This window comes from Saccostrea echinata, unplaced genomic scaffold, assembly GCF_033153115.1.
Source record: "Saccostrea echinata isolate AGI-Se365-2 ecotype Australia unplaced genomic scaffold, CSIRO_AGI_Sech_v1 ptg000045l, whole genome shotgun sequence".
NCBI classification, from domain to species: Eukaryota; Metazoa; Mollusca; class Bivalvia; order Ostreida; family Ostreidae; genus Saccostrea; species Saccostrea echinata.
The window spans coordinates 1,521,481-1,542,897 of record NW_026889794.1 but is presented as its reverse complement, the minus strand read 5'-3'; the positions used below and the strand labels follow the sequence as shown (position 1 = coordinate 1,542,897).

The window sequence follows — 21,417 nt, the reverse complement described above, 5'->3', positions numbered from 1 at the left end:
GGAATTCCTTTTCTTATAGGATTGAAATGACGAGCTTTAATAAGCTTGAATATGACACGTGACTGACGGCTATATTTCTATGTCCAGCAGGTGAAGTTAGATCACGAAGGTCAAATCATTCCGACATTATTAAATGGCAAGATTGAAATATGCTGCTTATGTCATTTCCATCTGTTAGAGTCAAAACATTCATTTTGATGATAGAGAATGGGTCTGAGAAAACATGGGATTGAAATTCATTTTCAATCCACCTCAGCTACTCTTGTACGCACTGTGTTAATGATAGATCCAGAACACATATAATGTCAATTTCGGAATAGTTTGACATTTATATAAATCAGGTAGAGTTTTCTGTCCAATGTTTTTGTTTTATGATTGATTGATTTTTATTGTTTAAAGCCGATAATAATCAATCAATCATTAAAAAAAAACATTGGACAGAAAACTCTGATTTATATAAATTTCAAACTATTTCGAAATTGATTTAAGAAATAATAAGAGGACGACCATTTGATTTCGAAAGGGGGGGGGGGGGGCGGACTAGTCCTTAAAAATAAGCAAAAAGTTTTTGAGCTTGGAAAGCCCCCTTCCCCTTTTCCCGTTTTTGCTTGTCAACCGTTTTTCTGTGAAGAAGACTGAAATAAGATAAAATCTCTTGACATCCTTGAAATAAATAAACGATGTATTCTGAAGGCATGGACATAAATAAATTTAACCCCCCCCCCCCCTTATAATCAAATGGCCGCCCGATGAAAGAATACATCTATACGTTTGAAATTGGATTGAAAATGCTTATCTACATAATTTTCAAACTATTCGGGAATTGAAAATAATTTGACTTTTGAAGCATACATTAATACTTTGTCTATGAAATCAGCTTGAGTGGATTGAAAACCAACCTCAAACTTGAATTTCAATCCACTGTTTTCTCAGACGTCCGTGTCGAATTGTATCATTATCAATCATCAAATAAGATGGAAATGGCGTAAGATATATATTTCCAATCTTTCCAGAAACTGTTCCGCGGTCTAGGGAATCTATTTTACAGAAACCAATTTGCATGTTTTCTTTTTGAGATTTCAGTTTCGGCTCTTTTAAGAAATGATGTACGATTGTTGTGTCCAAGTGGTAAGCGTCAAGAGCACAGGTAAAAGGAAAAGAAGACCACTTTTGATAGAGTTTGATTTACTTGGAAAAAGCTAAGAAATTGACTAAAAGTTTCAATTTTCATGAATGGAATAACCTTTCACAAAACAATGTCTTGACATCAATATGCGCCTCTTTTTTTGTTTTTATTCCATATCTAGGACAGGCGAAGAAGTTGAATTGTACGATCAATGGAAACTTATTTAAAATATTTTATCAACGTATTTAAAAAAAATATCCGCTTGGAAGTAGAAAAAGATTTATTTTTTTTATGTATGACTTTTTATGAACAGAATAAACTTTAAGAAAAAAAAATCATGCATCATGAATTCATCTGAATTATTTTTTTCCGTTAGAATCCATCGGTGATACAGAGATACTTGGGTGTTGTTATCTTCTCTTAACAAAGCTAGAGGGGAAAAAGAAACACGCTTGTGGTGGGTGGGGGGATGCATGCTTATAACTGAAATTAATTTCTTTTTTATATCGGAATCAATTTGCTTTTTTGCGAGGGGATGGCCCGCTTTATGCGCGGTGCCCTTGTTTGGGTTGGATTTCTTATTTCTCTAAGGGCCATCCGTGTTATTCTTTTTTTTTTTTTTTTTGGAGTGTGTGGGGGGAGGGGGGGGGGGGTGCTTTATATACTTTATTAATTGAGCTAGAGTTTTAAATATAAAAAAAACCTTTTGTTGAATTCTATTATTTTTTTCGACTGAAAATAAACCGATTCCAGATCCTAAATTTCTAGACTCCCCCCTCCTCCCTTACGAAATAACTGCATCTGCCTCTAGAAGTATGAACTAAGGCGTCTTTTTCTTAGGACATACTAGTAGCTTAGAAGAAAAAATAAAATATTTTCTCAAGTTTGTATGTGTTAAAACGATTAAAATTATTTAAATAATTCTAAGAATGTTTAGAAACTAAATTTGACGCACGCGACATAATTAGGTTTTTAGTCAGTAACGTCAACGTAATTTTGAAGTGCCTTACTAAAATGTTTATAAAATACTGAAAAAAAATCAGATATTTTAAAAAAGTTATTTATACATGTATTTGCATTCAGAAAGGGCCAGGCTATTTAAGGACCTTTACTCGTGACGGCAGTCATATATTTATAACATTTAATTTATTTTTTGAAAAAGCTTGAAAAGAAATATTTAAAGACTTTCCTTGCATATGCTAGCTACAGGATAAATATTGGCTAAATTTACTTTATGGCGATTAAAAACTACTGGAATGAATATGACTTTATTATTCGAATTTTCCTTGAAAACTATAAACATCCTATTACATTGGTTAAACAGGTGCTTGTTTCACTATCAATTTGACGCTTTTTTCTGAAGCAAATTATTTTACGTCTCAGTTGAAGTCAGTACGGCATTCATGACGTTATAGACGTAACTATATTCGGCGTCGAAAGGACAAGATTGTTACCCCATACAAGGCGCGGATCAGTGTAGTAAAACACTTATCCACTGGTTGTAAATGGGATAGCTCTTTCATCAAACTCTTGACAGGAACTATTCCCCTTGGACAAGCCTTCGGGGAATAGTTCCTGTCGCGGGTTTGATAAAAGAGCTATCCCAATCATCACAGTGGATAAGTGTATACTATGGCCCTTCTTCATCAGCAAATTTATTTCTATGTCATGGAATATATATGGACTTCCATATAAATATGACTAATCACGACTAAACTGTTCTTGAGAAAAAGATTTTGATCACCCATACTGGTCCCACCCTAACTCCAGGGGTCATGATTTGAACAAATTTTTATCTACACTATATTAGGAACTTTCACACATTTCATCATTTCTGGCTCAGTGGTTCTTGAAAAGTACCCTACCCAATTTTTACTTTTTCTTAATTATCTCCCTTTGGAAAAGGATGTGGCTTTTTATTTGAACTTGAATCCCCTTCACCCAAGGATCCTCTGTGCCAAGGTTGGTTGAAATTGGCTCAGTAGTTCTGGAGAAGAAGAGTTTACAAGGATGTCAACGACAATGGACAAATTTTGATCAGAAAAGCTCAGGTGAGCTATAAATGTGTCCGCCACTCTGATACAGTCTTCTTTTATAAATAACAATAATGACAAAATCCCATCTTAGAAATAAATAATTTACTGAGCCACACACAGTGATCGACAACAAAAGCAAACAGTGTATCTTCACATTCCAGGCAGGCATAACATAACTACAGGGAAAGTCTAATTAATTTCAAGTATAAATAAATAATTAAATATGAATATGATCCATGGAGTGTCTCTCTTTAAATATCCCTTTACAATGTTTGTAAACTTTGTCACTGTTCATCATAGCTCATCACATCCATGTCTTTTCATTCACTAAGGAAAGGCATCTGTTACAAAAAAGGAATAATTTTATAAAAATGAAATTAATCCTGCATTCCTTAAGGACATACGCAACGTACCTTACCTACTGATAATTTTTCGAGATATTCTTGATTTAAGATTATAGTACCATCAGATGTTCGTAGACAAAAAATCAGCATGCATTACCAGGGGTTTTGAAAAGATATCATTTGATGAAAATTCTTGTATAATTCAAAGAAAAATATACAAAAATTACTTAACATATATTCTAAATGTCTTGCTTATCCAAACTTGTTTTAGAAGAAGTGTACAATAGCATATATCGACATTAAAATGTAGGACACAGTTCCATTAAGTATTGGAACTCTTCAACTCCAGGGAAAAATACAATAAAGTTCAAACTAGTTGCGTATGTCCTTAATGCTCTTAGCTTTAATCAGCAATCAATTAAAACTTAATACATAATGTAGCTCATAAAATATAAAAATTGTATAACATTACCTTATGCCTTGTGTATTTTATTGAGGAATTTATCAAAGTCCACTTTACTCAGGTCAACTGTTCTTTTCCCATTTCGTGCCTGGAAATTGATTTAAAAATTTGTTCTGATAACGATTGCTGTATATATGGTATATAAAATATATGGTTTTAGAATTATTTCAATATAATTTTAATTTACAGCACAAAATATGATATTGAAAATGAAATACCTTTTTACTTTTTCTCTCTGTCTTGCTTGGCTGAAATTACGACACGAATATGAATAAAATAGTTCCAAGATCTATCTTTTCATCAGACATAAAAAACCCCAAAGTGCTCTATCTTTTTAATATCCTCTTTAATTTTTTACTTATAAAACAGAAGATCATTCAATTATCCTTTATATTTCAGACAGAAAATTAAGCACATCCTACCTCTCCTGGAGTTATCTCTCTTAGTCTTTTCACTCCTTTCTTTTTCGTCACCGACTTGGGGGATGTTACTCTTTGTGGATTAATTTTTGAAGGTGAGACCACACTTCGTAACAGACGGCCAGGACTTCCAATCAGTCGTGGGCTCTGCCTGACAGCTTTACTGGGCGTTCGTTTTCCCTTTGGGGTTCGTGGAGACTTGGACACTCTTGTCACCTCCTTTGTGGTATCACATTCTCGTGACTCCACAGTTGATATTTGATTCTTTCCTTCCTGGGAGGCAGTTGAGAAAAAGTAACAACCCCCTCCATGTTTCAGTGAAGCTGTGATTCTTTTCTTTGGGGGAGTTGACATGTTGATCAGGGGTCCAGGACTTTCCAGATCTGGGAGGGAATTACTGTTGCTACTATAAATATCACTTGGCTTCCCATGGAAGCTTCTCACAGATGATGGGTTGCTGTCCACACTGGTGGACCCTGTGTTTAAAGTTCTTCTCTTTGAATCACTATTTGGTTTCCTGCTTGCATTACTATCACAACTATCTGAAATTGTGATCACTGATGAAGATTTTTTAGTATGGTTGTCAACACCCACAGATGAAAATTTTTCAGGAGTTACATGTATATTCTCTGTTCTCTGTACATATTCTGAACATTTGGACACAGGTGTACCAGTACTTAGAGGCTCTGGAGATAAATCTGGCAATTCGCAGTCCCCATCAACATCTACATCACTATCTCCTCCTTCAACACTTCCCGAGGAAAACTGCTCAAATTTTGGCATAATTACCCCAGCAGGGACAGTAATGTTTCCCCCCTTCTTGTAAATCTCTGATCTAACTGGAATAATGCCCGAAGCCAAGTCAAATGCATTAGGCAAAAAGAAAGGTGACACAGTTCTTATTGGACGTGGTGTCTTGTTTAACTTAATTTTCTTTCTGGTGTTTCCTTCTACAATGTATACAGAACCCGAAGCATCTGGAATTAAATCGTCCTTTTCAAAGTTCTTCAATTCTGTGTGTTCAACAACTATATCCTTTTTTTCTATAACTTTCACCTGGACATTGGTTTGCTTCTTACATATCCCATCATCTTTTTTATCTGTTTTTGCTTTTCCTTTCACATCATCTTTACTCTTTGCTTTTCCCTTGGACTGTTTATTCATGAGTCCCCCTGGTTTTACAGGGCTTTTAATATCACTGTAGGTCTTCTTCTTGCGTCCCCTGCCATAACCTGGTTTTCGGATTTCTACTGTTCCAGCATCTGGACCAAAATCCAGAGATCTTACATGGAGTTTTTTCTCCGGATAATATCGTCCCACTGGAATGGCAATAAGCTGTCCCAAACTTTCTTCTTTGTCCTTCCTCTCCGGAGTAGAGTTTAACTGTTCACCATCAACTGTCTCCAGGGGACTTGAAGTTATCACTGAAGCAGCAGCCGATAAAATATCCATCACAGGTGCCTGAGTTGAGATAATGTCCTGCTCTGCTGCAGGCACAACATTCTGTCCTGATGAATCAAAGCCTGTCTGAATCACAGCGGGAGTTCCTTTACTGTCAATGTACACTGTATTATAATGCAGTGCTGGGTCTGTTACAGTTATAACTTGTCCCTGATATGGCGCAGTATTCTGTATATATGTCATCCCACTAGAATACACATTTTCACTAGTTGCAACAGATGCAGTGTCTGAAAAAATAGGTGTGTTTTGAGATGTTGTGTTAGCTAGTGTATATAGAGTGGGTGTGAGTATTTGACTGGCATGTGGCACGGCTACACTTGGACTGTCAAACTGACTAGATGACACATGTTCATAGTACTGGTTTCCATGAGAAACAGCAAGGTCTGGACTATGGTAACGCACAGGTGAGGCAAGAAAGTCTTGGTTAGGTGAGTATGGAATTTTACTGTAGTCTGTTTCCCCATCATCTAGCATCCTCCCGTCATCCTGATCAACAGCATTCATCTGTTGTGACCCTTCAGTATTGTGCCTTGCAGGGAAAGACAAAGCATTTGATGCTGCCTGAGAACTTGGAACTTTGACAGTTGATTTTTCTTTAACCCTTAATCCAATATCCTGTTCTGTATTTTGATGAACTGGTAAAGACTTTCTTGAAGAGGGTTTATTGTTGTCTTTCAGAGCAGACACTGCTGTCAGCACAGTCTTGGGTGTTAGTCCAACCTCACTGGAAATGTTCCCAGCAATGTTTTGTGTGCTACCACTTGTGATTTGTACAGGTGACATGAAATTATAAATTGAGGGCATTGACAAGTTATTCATGATTTCAGGTTTTGGAATGCCCTCTGACCCAGGTTTTGGGATGATGTCTGAACCAGGTTTTGTGATGACCTCTGCCTCAGGATTTGTGAAGACCTCTGACCCAGGTTTGGGTATGACCTCAGAGCTAGGTTTTGGGATGACCTCTGATCCAGGTTTTGGGACAACCTCTGATCCAGATTTTGTGATGACCTCTGACTCAGGTTTTGGCATGACCTTAGAGCCAGGTTTTGGGATATTCTCTAACCCAGGTTTTGGGATGTCTTCTGACCCAGGTTTTGGGATGACCTCTGATCCAGGTTCTGGGATGACCTTTGAGTTTTTTATTGATGGTAACACACCATGTTGTTCTGATGATTTGGATGTGATCTCTGGTTCATTATTGTCTTTTCTGATGTTTTCCTCATTACTTTTTCGGACTTTTCTTTTCGGATTTCTACGTTTATCTGCAGACAAGACAACCTTTTTACTTTTCTTTCCTTTGGTTTTTCCCTTCTTTTCAGGAGTCACCAGTTTTATCAGTGCCTTTAAATCTGTAAAGACACACAAGTATCTCAAATTAAAAATATACAGTTGAATACCCCTTATGAGATCAACATGGTGAAATAAGATCCCTTGAGGCGACCTGACCTGACTGAGGCCATGAAGTTGTCAGGTCAGGTCAGGTCAGTGAGTGTGCCAGGTCGAGGGTCCTTATTTTATTATGTTGAACTCATAAGCGGTAATGAATTGTTTTATTACATCGACATAATATGAAATGATTTTTGTCGGCCTAATTTCTAAAACTGTATAAATTTTGGCTTTACTTCCTGATATCGACCTTCAATCACAAAGCTGGGATTCCCAACTCAAAACAATGAACCTCAATTGTTAAATGAAAACGTCATTTATAATAGTTTCCTGATAACCAATGTTAAACAAACCCTCTAAGGAATATATGATATCGAATATTGGAGAGTTCTTCATGAATTAGCAATGTTCCTTGATAGGAATTCATAAGTGAAGATGCTAATTAATGTTTTTGCCTGCAAGTATTTTTTTTCACAACTCACTTATATAAAAACACTTTGTGATTGTCAGTAATATGCACTGTTATAAACTCACAATTACTGTTCTTAAATGCAATGAAAATCAGGCATAGATATTTTACAGTATAAAAAAGCCAAATCTGCATTCCTTAAATTTGACATTGTAATGAAATTTTCCATATATAAACAATAAATCTTATTAAAGAATAACTGTCTTATTTTTTGGATTCATGATGTGATCAATCGAGTGGCTTGCATGATAATTTGCATAAACGCCGAAGGCGTTTATGCATAAAATTATCACGCAAGCCAATCGATTGATCATCATCATGAATCCAAAAAATCTGACAGTTATTCCTTATATTTACATGCTCCTGATTGTGCAAATTCCCATGCTAATAGCCCCGCTTCTGTCTCTATTTGTCCCGCCCCGCACGTGATTTTTTTTTAACCGCACCTATCGACGAACCAGTAGATTTATGTAGAAATAAAATATTTTTACAATTTGTAATTTTATCTCAGACAAAGACATTGGAAATGTAAATATTGATGTATAAATCCATCATTTTCTAAATCATAAACTGACAATGCCCATTTTATAACAGCATGATTTTTTAAACATACATGTATAATCATTTCTATATATACATAAAGTTTAATTTGAAGGGAACTTTGATTAACAGATCATTATACATTTATTGCATGATCGTGAGAGAAATATGAAGATTTATTCAGCCAAGAAAAATCATATTCCCCGAGGGCCTCGACTGAGGGAATATGATATTTCTTGGCTGAATAAATCTTCATGTTTCCCATACATTCATGCGATAAATTGTTTGTTATACTGAAACAAGCAAAAACTTTAAAAATAAGCATAAACTTTCAAATTCAGCACCCTCTTAAATTCACTTTCAATTTTAACGTAGTGTTACTGAAACAATTTACAGAAGTCCGTCAGTAATTTTGTGACGTGCACCAGGCTATTGTGATGTCTACTACTCTCAGGAGTTTTCGTTCAACAAACAATAACTATTGCGGGAAAATGCACCAAGTCTCCGAAGAGGTTGAATATGATGAAAAGCATGGCGACGACAGGGAAATATGAAGTTTTATGACCCTGTCATGTGATAATCTTAAACCAATCAGACAACGTGTTGTATAGAATAATTAAAATGAAGTATAATAATATTTAGTGGATGTATTGACTGGGTCATTACATGTATACTCCAGTTGCAACGGTTCCTAGGTCATCAATATTATTATTGCCATAAACAGTACTTTTTTGAGTCATAATTGAGTTTTAAATCCTTCTTAGAAGCCAATCAAATTTGAGTATTCTCAATAGAGGTATAACAGGTAATTAAAGTGAGGAAGAGCTACACATTTTGACATGGATAAAATGATATAATGAAATAAAAATTAAAATGATATGAAATTTCATTCACTGATTGGGGAAGTAAACATGAAAAAGCCTTCTGAAATTTCTCTTATTTTTCCAGTAAAACTTTTAAATATTGAAAAATTCTTTCAAGACAAAAGTGTTTACATCTAGGAACACACTACAATAGTAAAACATTTCATAGAGACCATCTACACTTTGGCAATAGGATTATATTTACCTGGTGACCATTGACATTTCTTTGTTGGTGAAGCAAAATCAGTTTCATTTTTGCCTTCTTTCTTCTTCTTACTGCTGTTTCTTTTTCCACTTTTGTCTTTAGGACTTCTCTGAAAAAATTCATATGATGCAGTTGAAGAAGTCTGTTCATTTAAATTGTTTATGCATGCCATAGACAGTTAAAGGACAAGGTATGGTAACAGCTGAAGTTTGCCCCTAATTGATAAAAATCATAACATAGTAAAAATTGACAATTTGCAATTTAGAGCTATACATGCTTTTTTTAAAACGTGCATCGATTTTTAATTCAAATTGCATAATGAAGCCACAAGAGGGTGACTAATTGGAACATATTTATCCACTTTTCACTTCAGAAAATATGGAGCGAAAGCTTGCTTATCTGAGATTTTCAGTTAAAGATGTACATATATCTGAAACTAGTGCAAGAATTGAAATATATAAATTTGGTAAATAAGCAAGCTTGTGCTCCATGTTTTCTGAAACAATATTTGTCTTAAAATTCATGAAAATTTGAAAAATGAGAAAACTTGGAATTTGACAAATTTTCTGACCTCCCTGTGACATATGTATACTCAATGTAAAACAGGGATGACAACAGGTTTTTTGGTTATGAACTATTGCATCGTTCTTTGGTACATCCCAAATTAAGGACCAAAAAAGGGGTCAAAACCTAACTTGTCCTTTATGACTTAATCAAATGTAAAAATTGTCAACCTTTTTACTGCTGGACTCTCTAGAAATGCTTTTTTCCAGTGTGGAGACAAAATCCATCATCTCTGAGAACACCCCACTGTTGGTAGTACTGTGTGAAGTGTGGGGGCTATCCCTGGCCCCAGCTCTCTCTGTCACTGGAGTACTACACTCCTCCCCTGCAACCCCATTGATAAAGGAATGGTATGACATAGGTGGACGACCAGGGTCTGTAACTGTTGTCAGATTTCTGTCCATCTCCAGAGGGGCTTCCTGGGGGGATTTCATCACACTCTTGACTGAAATCACAGGGAATCCATGGGCCTCTGATACTGATGTCTCAAAAGTCTCCACCATATCTGTGCTAATTTGATCTTTGGATGACTTTAAGGATCGGCTACCACCTGCTCTAGCTTTCTTTGAGGATGATTTGTCTTTATCTACTTTTCCAGGTTTTGAGTGACTAGATCTCTCACGAGTATTTTTGGGTGTATTGCACTTTTCTGAATCTGTCCCCTTAACTGAAGGCATACTTTCATTACATGATATCACTTCACTATGTTTCTGAAACCCCTGTTCAGAGACATTTGGCTGCTGGGAGTCGGTGTAATTGTCAGAAACATGCAATGCGACATTTGGTTGAGGTGAATCTGCGGAAAGAGTTGATGATTGTCCCGAATTTTGATGAGGTAACGCTAAACTTCTACAATTTTCACTCACATGGAATGGTGACTGTACAGCATTACTCTGTGAGAATTTTGGAGACTGGTGTAATGTTGTTGGAACAATACTTTGTAAAGGTGTTAACATTTGATTTGTCAATGTTTTTCTCTGAGCAGGGGAATGCACCGGTGAATTTTTACCTTGCTGAACATCACAAGGAACATTTACATATATTTTGTTTGTCAACTTTGTAAATGGTTGTGGACTAGAAGAAATGACCTCTTGACCTTTCACATTTTCACCAATCTTTGGTGACTGGCATGGCACAATACTGTCGTTTATGGATGGAGATCCACCTTGATTGGGTTCTTTTCTGACTGAAGGGGACATGACACTGTTGATAAGACTCAAAACGGGTCCTGAAGATATTCCTGCTATAGCAACAGCTGAACAATTCTGTATGCTACTGGCAGCTGAATTTCCAGAGGAGAAAATCACCACTGAAGAACATACAGGTTGCTGCTGACTTCCAACAGTATCTTGTCCTGAAGCCAATGGGACAGAATTTCCAAGTTGAATCAACTGTGGTTTGGGACTATCACATTTATTATGCATTACATCTGTGCGCTTCGTCTGTTCACGATCCTGATCACAGGTAGGTTCATTTGTTTCTGGGGCTCTCTGAGAAGGAAGATTATCTATCAATGGCTGAACTGATTCAAAAATATTTCTCGACACAGTTTGACTCTGTCCCCACGACACAATCGCTACTGTGGATGTAGAGGTAGGCGTAGAAGCAGTCAAGTTGTTGTTAAGGTGAGCAGGACTCCATTCCATTCCAGAGACATTTGTAGCAGTCTCCGCTTTCTGGTAGTTTGTAGTCTGGTCCAATACACCTTTTTGGTATGAGCAGTTTTGTGAGGGACCCGGCTGGGGGGACTGTAGTATTTCCATGATGAGATTCTCTTCACTTGTAGTGTTGCTGGGATCTGGGCAGTCTATGGGCTCTGAAATGGAGAATGAAGCCATGTACTTTATATTTTGTTCATTAAGAATGCATTGCATTTGTCCATATCATTAAAAATTCTCCTCTTCAGATAAACATTTGATTATGTTTAGGGATGTCAATTTTATTCGGACAGCTTAGTCGAATAGTTGGAGGCTTTAGTCGAACGTTAGTCGAATATTCGTTGCATTTATTAATAAAATTTTCAAGTCATTTTTTTACTATTTGTCTTTTACAGACTACTTGTACAATATTTAATCTACGCTATCACCAATATACAACGAATTTTGAATCGTAAATATTTACATAGTAATAAATATATGTATTCAACATATTTGATTTCAAATATAATATTTACTGCACATTTTATCTAAATGCAGGATATCTAACGCTCGCATTTGTCCTTTCTTTTCATAATGCTAGTACATGTACCCGTTAACTGAAGCCATTTGTACGTGACGTGTCAGTGACTAATGACTGGTAAACAATGAAAGCGTACCTCTTATAAAAACAGAGAGAGATAGCTATAAATTTCAATTATGAGAATTCGTGCAAACAATCAAAACAATCTTAAAATGACTGCAGGCATGATATGAATATCAGAAAGAAAACCATTTAATTACGCTCATAACTGCCCCCCCCCCCCCCCTTCCAATTTACATGAATTTAAATTTATGTAACAGCTGTTTAATTACTGTTTATGAATATAGTTGGGTTAAGTCAGGTCTTATGGAATTGAAGGTTGAAACTTCATAATTTGAATCTACAAATTTTAATCCAATCAATTCTTGAACGCCCTCTCCATTTACAATAAAAAGGGGTAGACAATCCCTGATAATCATGTTTGTGATAGCAATTTTTTTCCGGCTCTGCAGTTGGGAATTTCCGCGGGAAATTTCTAGGAAAGTTTCACTTGAAGACTCCAGTAGGTTTGACGGACTCAGCATATGATACATCATATTTCATGTTCCACTGCAGAATACAAGTTCAGTTTCATATAAGCTCCATAACGTACATTTAACTGTATTTCTATCCTGACATCTTTAAAATGTAGATTCTGGAGGCATGTTTTGCCGAACATAATTTGACGCACAAATAATTTTCTATGCACAGTTTAGCCTTACCCTGAGTTTTACATACGAAAACATTGATCTGTTAATAAATGAATTGGGCGGATCCAAGTTTATTATCTTGAATTTATAAATACTTTTAAATAGAAATTTTTAACGAATAACCAAGTAAAAAAATTTTAGTCGATATGATCGAACGATAGTCGAGTACCCGAATATCGCTGACATCCCTAATTATGTTGGATAAAAATAAAAAGATTTTTCCTAATTGCTTTCAATTATCTTTACATTCATTCAATTTATACCAGAATCCTGTGTACAAGTTTTCATACAAAATCTTTTCCCCTGAAACATCTACTTTAAAACTTGAAATAAATGTACATGTATGTACCAGAAATTTAGCCAGAAGTATTGTACATACCTGTAAACAATGGAAGACTATGGTTGGTAAAATATTGTACATACCTGTAAATGATGGAAGACTCTGGTTGGTGATCGTTGCTTCTTTCCCCATTTCCAGCTTGATCCCACTAAAATCTGTCTTCTGATTTTCTGAGGCAGAATGAGGCTCTACAAACATTCATTTCAAAGTCAAGATTTAAGAAAATAATAATACATTTAAGTCTTTTAAAATCTCTTTAAGGCATTGCAGAATAAATAATTCATATCCATCTCTTATCCAAAAATATACAATTTATAAATTATCTACTTAAAAACAAATATCAAATTTATAACTCAAGCAAAATTTAATATGATTTTTATCAAATTACATGAATTGCATATTTGTTTAACTTTAATAACAAGTCATGTACAAGAAACTCGTCTCCTTAATATTAAGGTCAATGATTTTCAAGTTGCACTTTTGTTTATAAGCACCTCATTTTCAAATTATATGCTAGTAAGAAATTTTCACCCAAGTTTAAACTTTCAGGTTAACAGATGAACAAAATGATCTTAGTCTAATCTATTGTTATTAAAAATTATTACATAACCACTTAAAAATAACAACCAATTTACTACTTTTCCTATGCTAACACTTCTTTATAGGAAAAACAGCTCACTGACAGATTCCTGCGACACATCTCACTGCTTACTGAAATTCCATATGCGATGTAATAAGATGAAATATACCTTGAAAGAGGTTAAATAAGGATTCAAAGTTGGGGTCCTTGCTGGTACGTTCTATAATTCCCCCTATCTGGACCTCGGTCATCTGGGTCTCCTATTTAAACATCAAACATTTAATATCAGAAAAAAAATAGTATCAGAAATTTGACTGTAACTAAGAGGATATATCATAGTGTTAGATTTAGAAATTCTTCTTTAACATAAATATTCTGTAAACATATTACATTTGGTGGTGAAGCAGAAAGCAGCATCTGATCAATCAAATACATATACATCAGTTTCTGACTATGTATATGTACATCTAGCATAATCAGATAGCACTAAAATAGATCTTTGTTAACTTGTTGTGATTAATTTTGTACAAACTAAAATATAATACATTTACAGTATCATTAAAATACTCCTTTCATAACATGGAATGTACATATTCATTAGAAAAATCACTATATGTTCGTTCATTTTCTGCCTGGTATTACTAAATATTTACATTTGCTGTGTTTTTCTACTATACTAACTAAGAAATTGATTTGAATGCCATTTTCGTGTAAACTCAGAAATATACACAGAGAAACTCACGCTAAAAAGACGTCACAATGAGGCTCAGAGATGTTAATAAAAATATAATGATATAGGGCAGCGAGAAATTCATTGAGTGTAATTTTGCTACTTAAATATATTTTCACAATATATCAGCCACTTGGACTTAATTGCATGTTAAGGTACTGTACCCTAACCCAAATTGCAGCAAAATTTCCCCTCTTACATTCATATTGAGGATATCATCCAACAGTACATTTAGTCCCTCCTGCAGATCTACACTCTGTATTTTATCTGGTTCCGACTCCCCTGGTGTAGGTGCTATCTCTGGTTTTTCTGGCTTATCTGATTTTGGACTGGCAGGGATGTTTTGTAATTTTTCCGACTTTTTTCTTGTACGTCTTTCCACTGTTTCCAAACCCAGTGTTTTGTTTATATTTGCTGCTAGGCGTTCATGAAGTAAGGAGTTGTTTATTAACTCATTAAAGAAGAGCTGAAAGTATAATTACAATTTTCATAATTACAGATTATATTGATAGTTATTTTAGAACCATGATATACAATGCCTGAACATACATCAATTGACAAGGTTTGAAGATTCAATATTAAACACTGCATAAGAAATGATCAGGATGCAATTTTGATTTGATGTCACAAAAATTACATACTGTTATGTTTTCTACCAAAAGAGAATTTTCATCTCTGCTTTTGTTGCTGTCATTTAAACTTGAGTTGCCTTTCCCCCGATTCTTCTTTTGTTTTGGTAGCCTTTAATGCAAAGAGAATATGTATTTGATCTTAATTCAAAGACTCAATGTTTGTGTTTCAAAATAAACTTGCCCCCACATAGATCTTAGCAGTTAAAGTTAACAAGCTTTTTAACAACTGTGGGTTCTTGGAGAAAATAAAAACTGTGAACATGCACATCACTGTGCATAAAAGGAGTAGCTATTTCAACAGAAAAACTTTTTTCAAAAGAAAACCATGCACTATAATAGTATATTTTGAATTTCAAAATCATGAAAACAGTAGATCAATGAATGAGAGTTGAAATACCTCTTTCTACGTGGAGTTCTATCTATGTTTGTCTGTGATGTCTCGTCAGTCTGTTTTACAGGTGTATGTGGTGCCTCAGGAATTTTTCCTACCTCGGTCAAGTTAATAGCCTGTTGAAAAGGAGTGGTCATCCTCTCGGTCAAATTCAGGGCCTGCTGGAAGGGAATGACCATCTGCTCAGGAGTCTTAGGCTGTCCCGATTCTGATGACTCTTGGCTATTTTCCTCAGAAGATGTTTGCTGGACAACTCTCTGGTCACTTCGACTATCCATCTCCTTGCATTTTGAAGTTGAAGGTTGTTCCACGCTTGACTGTAAACTCTCTACAATAGGTAACCCTGGCAGCACACCTCCCAGGACCTCAATGTTGTTATCTTGTTCCTCTACAAGATTCCCTGGTTTTGGACTTGACATGCCCAGACCATCTGACATAGTCTGACTTCTTGTCAGTTCACAGGGCATGTTCATATGGTCTTTTAAACCCTCTTTCTTGCTCTGAAAACTTATCACAGAATTAGACAACACTGCTGTCAATTCTACTTTCTTTGATGACGTATCATCTGGAATGTTTTCACTGACTTGGTTTTGTTCACTGGGAAAAACATCATAGTTCTCTCCTGTGTCTTTGTCCTGTCTACTAGTATTCCTGATTTTGTTTGCTTCCTTAGAATTTTCATCATCTTTGTCTTCTGATTCACCTTTACCTGACTTAAGCTGTATTGCACCAGAATTATCTTGATCACTTTGGCTCAGCATTCTTTTTGGGTTTTTCTGCGAGTCTGAGTCTTTAGATGCTATTCCTTCTATCCTGCTATCTACAGTGCCTCGCATTCTGTGTAGTTTTTTGGCTGAGTTGTGTAATAAATCTGATACAGAGTTGGACCTCTGCACTGAGTTTTTGTGATGGGAGGAAACAGAGGGAGGGGCAGAATGTAAGATAAACTCTGTCTCTCTGTTATCTGTGTCCACAGATCTCCCTGAAAGAACAGGATAATCTCACATAACATAAAAAAGTAGTCCATTTTTCATGACTACATCTGTAATTTGTCATGTATATAAAATTAAAAATCTTTGAAAAATACTGCAATATCACTAAATGAGCACAAAATGCTTTATGATATTGTTGACAATATCATGACAGCAAAGTTTCTTACTATATCTCCATCAGGCATCTTTACTACTTCTTTGAGAAAATTTAAGGTAGAACAATTAATATCTAATGACTACATGTAAATATCAGAACTCACTACTGATCTCTTCCTGTGACCTTCTAATCCTACCATTGTCTTTTCTGGTGTCAGTATCGGTGGGCGGGGTCAACACTCCACAATGCCCCGCCTCTGGTGGCTCCTCTGATGACATTTCACTGTCTGTCACGCCCACTCCTAATTTTTCACTTGAGTCAGTGAACCTTTCATTTGCTTGGGTGGCTGAGATTTTACTACACAGATCCAGTTTTCGCTGACGTCGCTCAGTTTCTCGCCTGCGTTTTTTCTCTATCAACATGCGCCTTACTCTTGTGCTCTGAGTAACTCCATCAGCATTGCGATTTTGCTTAGATGCTGTGTGTTCCTTCAAAGTCCTCACTACAGCATCCAGTTGTGACCACAGAGCTGCATTCCCCATTGTTTGCCTTCTTTGTGTATCTGTACAAGAATTACACACAGTACAATCATACATGTATCTGCATAACAGAATGCTAATCAGCTACTGAACTGAACAATACTTTACAGGTGAATCAATTATAAGCTTTCATTACTAAAGAAATATCATTATATGAATACATGTACATGTATATGCTAAATGTCTATAATTTGTAATCAGTGCAGATTAACATGTTCTTACCTGTCAGTTTATACTGAGCGTATTCCTGCAGCATTTGGTTGAGGGTCAAGCCATTGACATGTAGGGGATAATTCTGACCCCGCCTCTTTAAAGTGAGGTACTCCTGAAGATGTGGGCATTCTTTAATGAAGCACTTGTAAGAATTCACATATCCCTCATCTGACAAGTAACCTAAGTTAAACAAGTATTCCTTCATTAAACTGCCCATAAAAAAAAATTGATCGGTGATTTATGTGCACCTTAGTTTTTACACAAGTACTAAATGCAATTTATTAATCTCAAACATTTGAACACAAGCTACTTTTGAACCTTGTCCCATTAATTTTGTGAATCATACACATTCCAACACCCTACTAACCCTAAGCAATACAATCACAACTGTGACAAAAGTATTTTGGAACAAATTGCCAGTGTGCTAGAATTTTTTTGAGGGAATGCCTTAGCACTTGCATTTACATTTCACATTTTACATTTTCTCGTTTTACAGTAAATGAACTTATAAATTTGACATAATTTTAACTAGAGATGGGTATTGCCAAAAATTTTGTATCAAAATATATCACGATTTTTTAAAAAAAAATTCACAATAATATCATGACATTTTACATTGAATATTAACTATGAGTTAAAATGAAATTTCCATAATTTTTCTAAAAAAATGTATTTTGAAAACATGGAAAAATATAACTTCATTTTTTTCATCTTTATTTATACATGTATATTTAGAGCCCTCTATCATGTCTATACTTTGCACACTAAAAGAGTTAACATTTTGTGGTATTTTCATACAGACAGAGTAATCTGCCCTTGATCTAGAATAAAATAATTGAAATGCACAGTGTATGACTTAACTTGTGATCAAAATCAAGCATTCATTAAATTTTAATAGGCCAAGCAAACAGATTGAACACTATTAGGTATTTTGCCCACTAAAATAAACAACAGTGATTTCTTCATTGAGTTTGAACATTTTTCTTTGGGGTAAATCAGGGCTTGAAATAATTATTTTTTTCACTGGTCACTCAGGCTATTAACTTTAAATTTTACTGGTCAGTTGATAACTTTCACTTTCCCATTGGGTTAGTAGGTGTGAAAAAGACTGTCCCAAAAACAGTGCTTAGGCCAAATAAAAAAATATGGGTGGTTCCGGTTACCCGACCGTCCCTATTTTATACCCCCGACCTTAAACTTTTTTCCGGCAATTTTCATATTTTTTCCGGAATTTTCCCCGCCTTCTGTCATCGGCTCCGGTATTAGTTTAAGTTTCAGCAATGGCGGCCTCCATGCAAAAGATCGTTTCAACACTTACTGACTTAGTGCAGAGACATATATGTCTCTGCTTAGTGCAAGTTTTCAATTAATAGTGTTAAATCTAAAGCAAGCTAGCATAGCGCGGAAGCATTCCTTTTTCCAACACCATGTTTTTTGCTTTGTTTTTGCTTGCCAAAATTAAATAAATATACGTTCACAGACAGCTGGCCAGGTAATATGCCTTTGGGAGTTAGGGAGATAACACGAGAAAAACATCATTTGATTGCATTGATTACGCAAGAAATAGCCCAATGTTTAAGATAGATTAACTTGTAAATTATGAAATAATTTAAATCAGGATCATTTCTTTTAAACAGAAAGTAGAAAAAAAAAAAAAACAGTTGATGAGGAAAAGTGAAAAACAAGACAGCTGAATTTACCTGAATAAAGTCAACTCACATAGTACCAATATATATGAGAAATGAGCTTGGAAGTATAAAGTCTTCAATGAGGCAAAAAGTTTTCATTGTAAGAATCTAAAATTTTAACAATATTAAATATATTTCCTCTGACAGCTCTTAAATGTAGCAGTACTCTATGTCTGTTTTCTAGTTTATCGTTCAAAATTTATTATTAAATAAAATAAGAATTACTCTGGATAAAAGTCATTAATTTCATTTATAAACATAGATTTAAAAAAGGATTTTCACCTCAAACTTTTTTTTTACAAAAAGAAATTAATAAGATTATTAGTGTATTTATTATTTTTGATTTAAAAATATTTGTTTCATATTCATAACTTAGGGTGTCCCTACCAATGTTGACTTGTATATTATCACGCCACATCTAAACGTCACTTGCAAAGCAGTGATAGGTATTATTTAGAAAAATTTAGAAAATCATTTTGTAAAAAAAAAAAAAAAAAAAAAAAAAAAAATTACCTACCTACCTACCCTAATTTTTTTGGAGGTGTAACCGGAACCACACATATTTTTTTGTTTGGCCTTAACAAGGGCACCGCAAGGCAGAGCATCCCCTCGCAAAAGAGCACATCAATCCCAATATAAATTATTGCTTGCTTAAATTTCGTTACGCACACACTTACTTATACTTACCCACACAAGAGCATTTCTATATACCCCCTCCAATTTTGTTGCGAGGGGATAAAAATCAGTCATTCAAATAGAACCTGGACGCACAAACCTGACTAGTTAACTAGCCCAACTGTAGATTAATTTTGATATGCATAAAAAGAATCACTGGTCCCAAGGACATGTGCTTTCTACAAAGCACTAGCCCAAATCCAAAATTTACTGGCCCCAGACCAGCGGGCCATCAGTTATTTCGAGTCATGTAAACGCAGGGTACCCTATGTTAAAAAATGTAATATATAAGATCAATATTTACACCTTTACACACTATAATTTTCTCAGTGTCCCAAAATACTTTTCCTCTACGGCATAGAGGGTTCTGTTTTCAACATTTTTTATTACAATTCTGGTAACTGTAATTCAAACACGTCAAAAGTTTGAACAAAAAATTAACTATTTTTGAAACTTATAATTACATAGTAAATACCAGTATTTCAGTCTCTGTATCACGATACAGCGGGGTTTTTTTTCCTTATATAACTGGTACCAATAAACGGTACCATTCCCAATGCCAAAAAACGTTAGTTTTTCCCCATTTTGAGACTAAAAATTCCCAATTCCATTGCCAAGCAACAGACTACGATGATATCAAATTTCTGTTTTATATGAAACATCGTACAAGTTGACGAATTGTTTCACATTCGCTTAAATCGAAAGTAGAGATTAGTCGTAATATGGCGGGACCTGTGGTGTAGACAGCATAGTGTCATACATTTTGACAAATTGAAACCATGAAAATGCGAAAACAAGGGACATTGATCAGTCAGGGGTGAGAATGAAAATCATCATTTTTAAAAATGATGATTTCTAGTCATAAACTTGAGTTTTAATAATGACTAAAATTCATAATTTTGTAGAATAATGATGAAAAACAGTCATAACTATTTGGAGTTTAAAATATAGAGTTACTTCTAAAAATAAATATGACTGTATTTCATCATTTTTTATCAAATTGTTAGGTCTGGGCGCACTTAATTATCTCGTTAGTTTTACGGGGCGCACTAATTTATTTTGGTTTATTTTGGACTCGGGCGAACAAGTAGATAAGGCCAATGAACCCAATATCCTAACTGGAATATTAGATTTATTTCCAGTTTCTTGAAAATGGAAAATTCTTGCTTAACTTCAAAGTATTGTAGGATTTCAAAGAAAGAACCCCCAAAAAAACAATTAAGAAAGCCAATCATAGGCAACAAGCTGTAGAGGGCCCTGAGGAAGACCAGTGCTTTGCACTAATCGGGTTACTTTCTTTAAATATAGGTATTATTATTACTGATATGGAACACAGCTGATTACAGGGTGTCTGACACATCGCTCTGGTTTCAAAGACGAAACATCCCACACGATGACACCAAAATATATTACTCAAGTATAAATAGACGAATACACATATTTTGAAACCATCAGCTGATGCTAATAACAAGTGCAGAAAGCCCTATACATTAAAATGATAACATATTAATTGATGAAATATTACCTAACACTAATCTTGCAACCTCTGATGGTAAAAAGTTCAAAACTTCCGTTGCCATCCTGAAACAGCCCTTCGTTCAAACGTCGAAACGTTTAGCATCTAGTCTTTTAAAATGGCGGGTACATGACACATTCAATTTCCCGTTGTCGTAAATTTCTTAATTCAGACGAGATGATCGAGAAAGCAATATGAGTGCAAATTGTTGATTTTTCTTA

At 35.0% G+C, this 21,417-nt stretch overlaps 1 protein-coding gene across 1 annotated transcript; it reads right to left on the bottom strand.

Annotated features, from left to right (window-relative positions):
* Nucleotides 1-3,251: 3,251 nt before the first annotated feature.
* Nucleotides 3,252-21,322, bottom strand: LOC133201741 (protein NPAT-like). The gene is made up of 14 exons (XM_061337530.1): nt 21,206-21,322; nt 17,327-17,497; nt 16,729-17,127; nt 15,483-16,458; nt 15,095-15,194; nt 14,653-14,919; nt 13,893-13,983; nt 13,227-13,331; nt 10,047-11,692; nt 9,313-9,421; nt 4,392-7,198; nt 4,188-4,217; nt 3,979-4,057; nt 3,252-3,503 (listed from the first exon to the last, which is right to left on the bottom strand). Exons 1-13 carry the CDS (start codon nt 21,258-21,260, stop codon nt 3,980-3,982), a joined length of 6,834 nt encoding a protein of 2,277 aa, XP_061193514.1. The 5' UTR covers nt 21,261-21,322; the 3' UTR covers nt 3,252-3,503; nt 3,979.
* Nucleotides 21,323-21,417: the final 95 nt, after the last annotated feature.

Excerpts from the sequence above, each read along its gene's own strand:
- LOC133201741 (XM_061337530.1), bottom strand. The coding sequence starts at position 21,260 with ATGGCAACGGAAGTTTTGAACTTTTTACCATCAGAGGTTGCAAGATTA. Across the intron at positions 13,332-13,892 it reads CTTATTTAACCTCTTTCAAG|AGCCTCATTCTGCCTCAGAA; the intron begins GTATATTTCATC and ends GAATGTTTGTAG. Across the intron at positions 11,693-13,226 it reads GAGTCTTCCATCATTTACAG|AGCCCATAGACTGCCCAGAT; the intron begins GTATGTACAATA and ends TCTCCATTTCAG.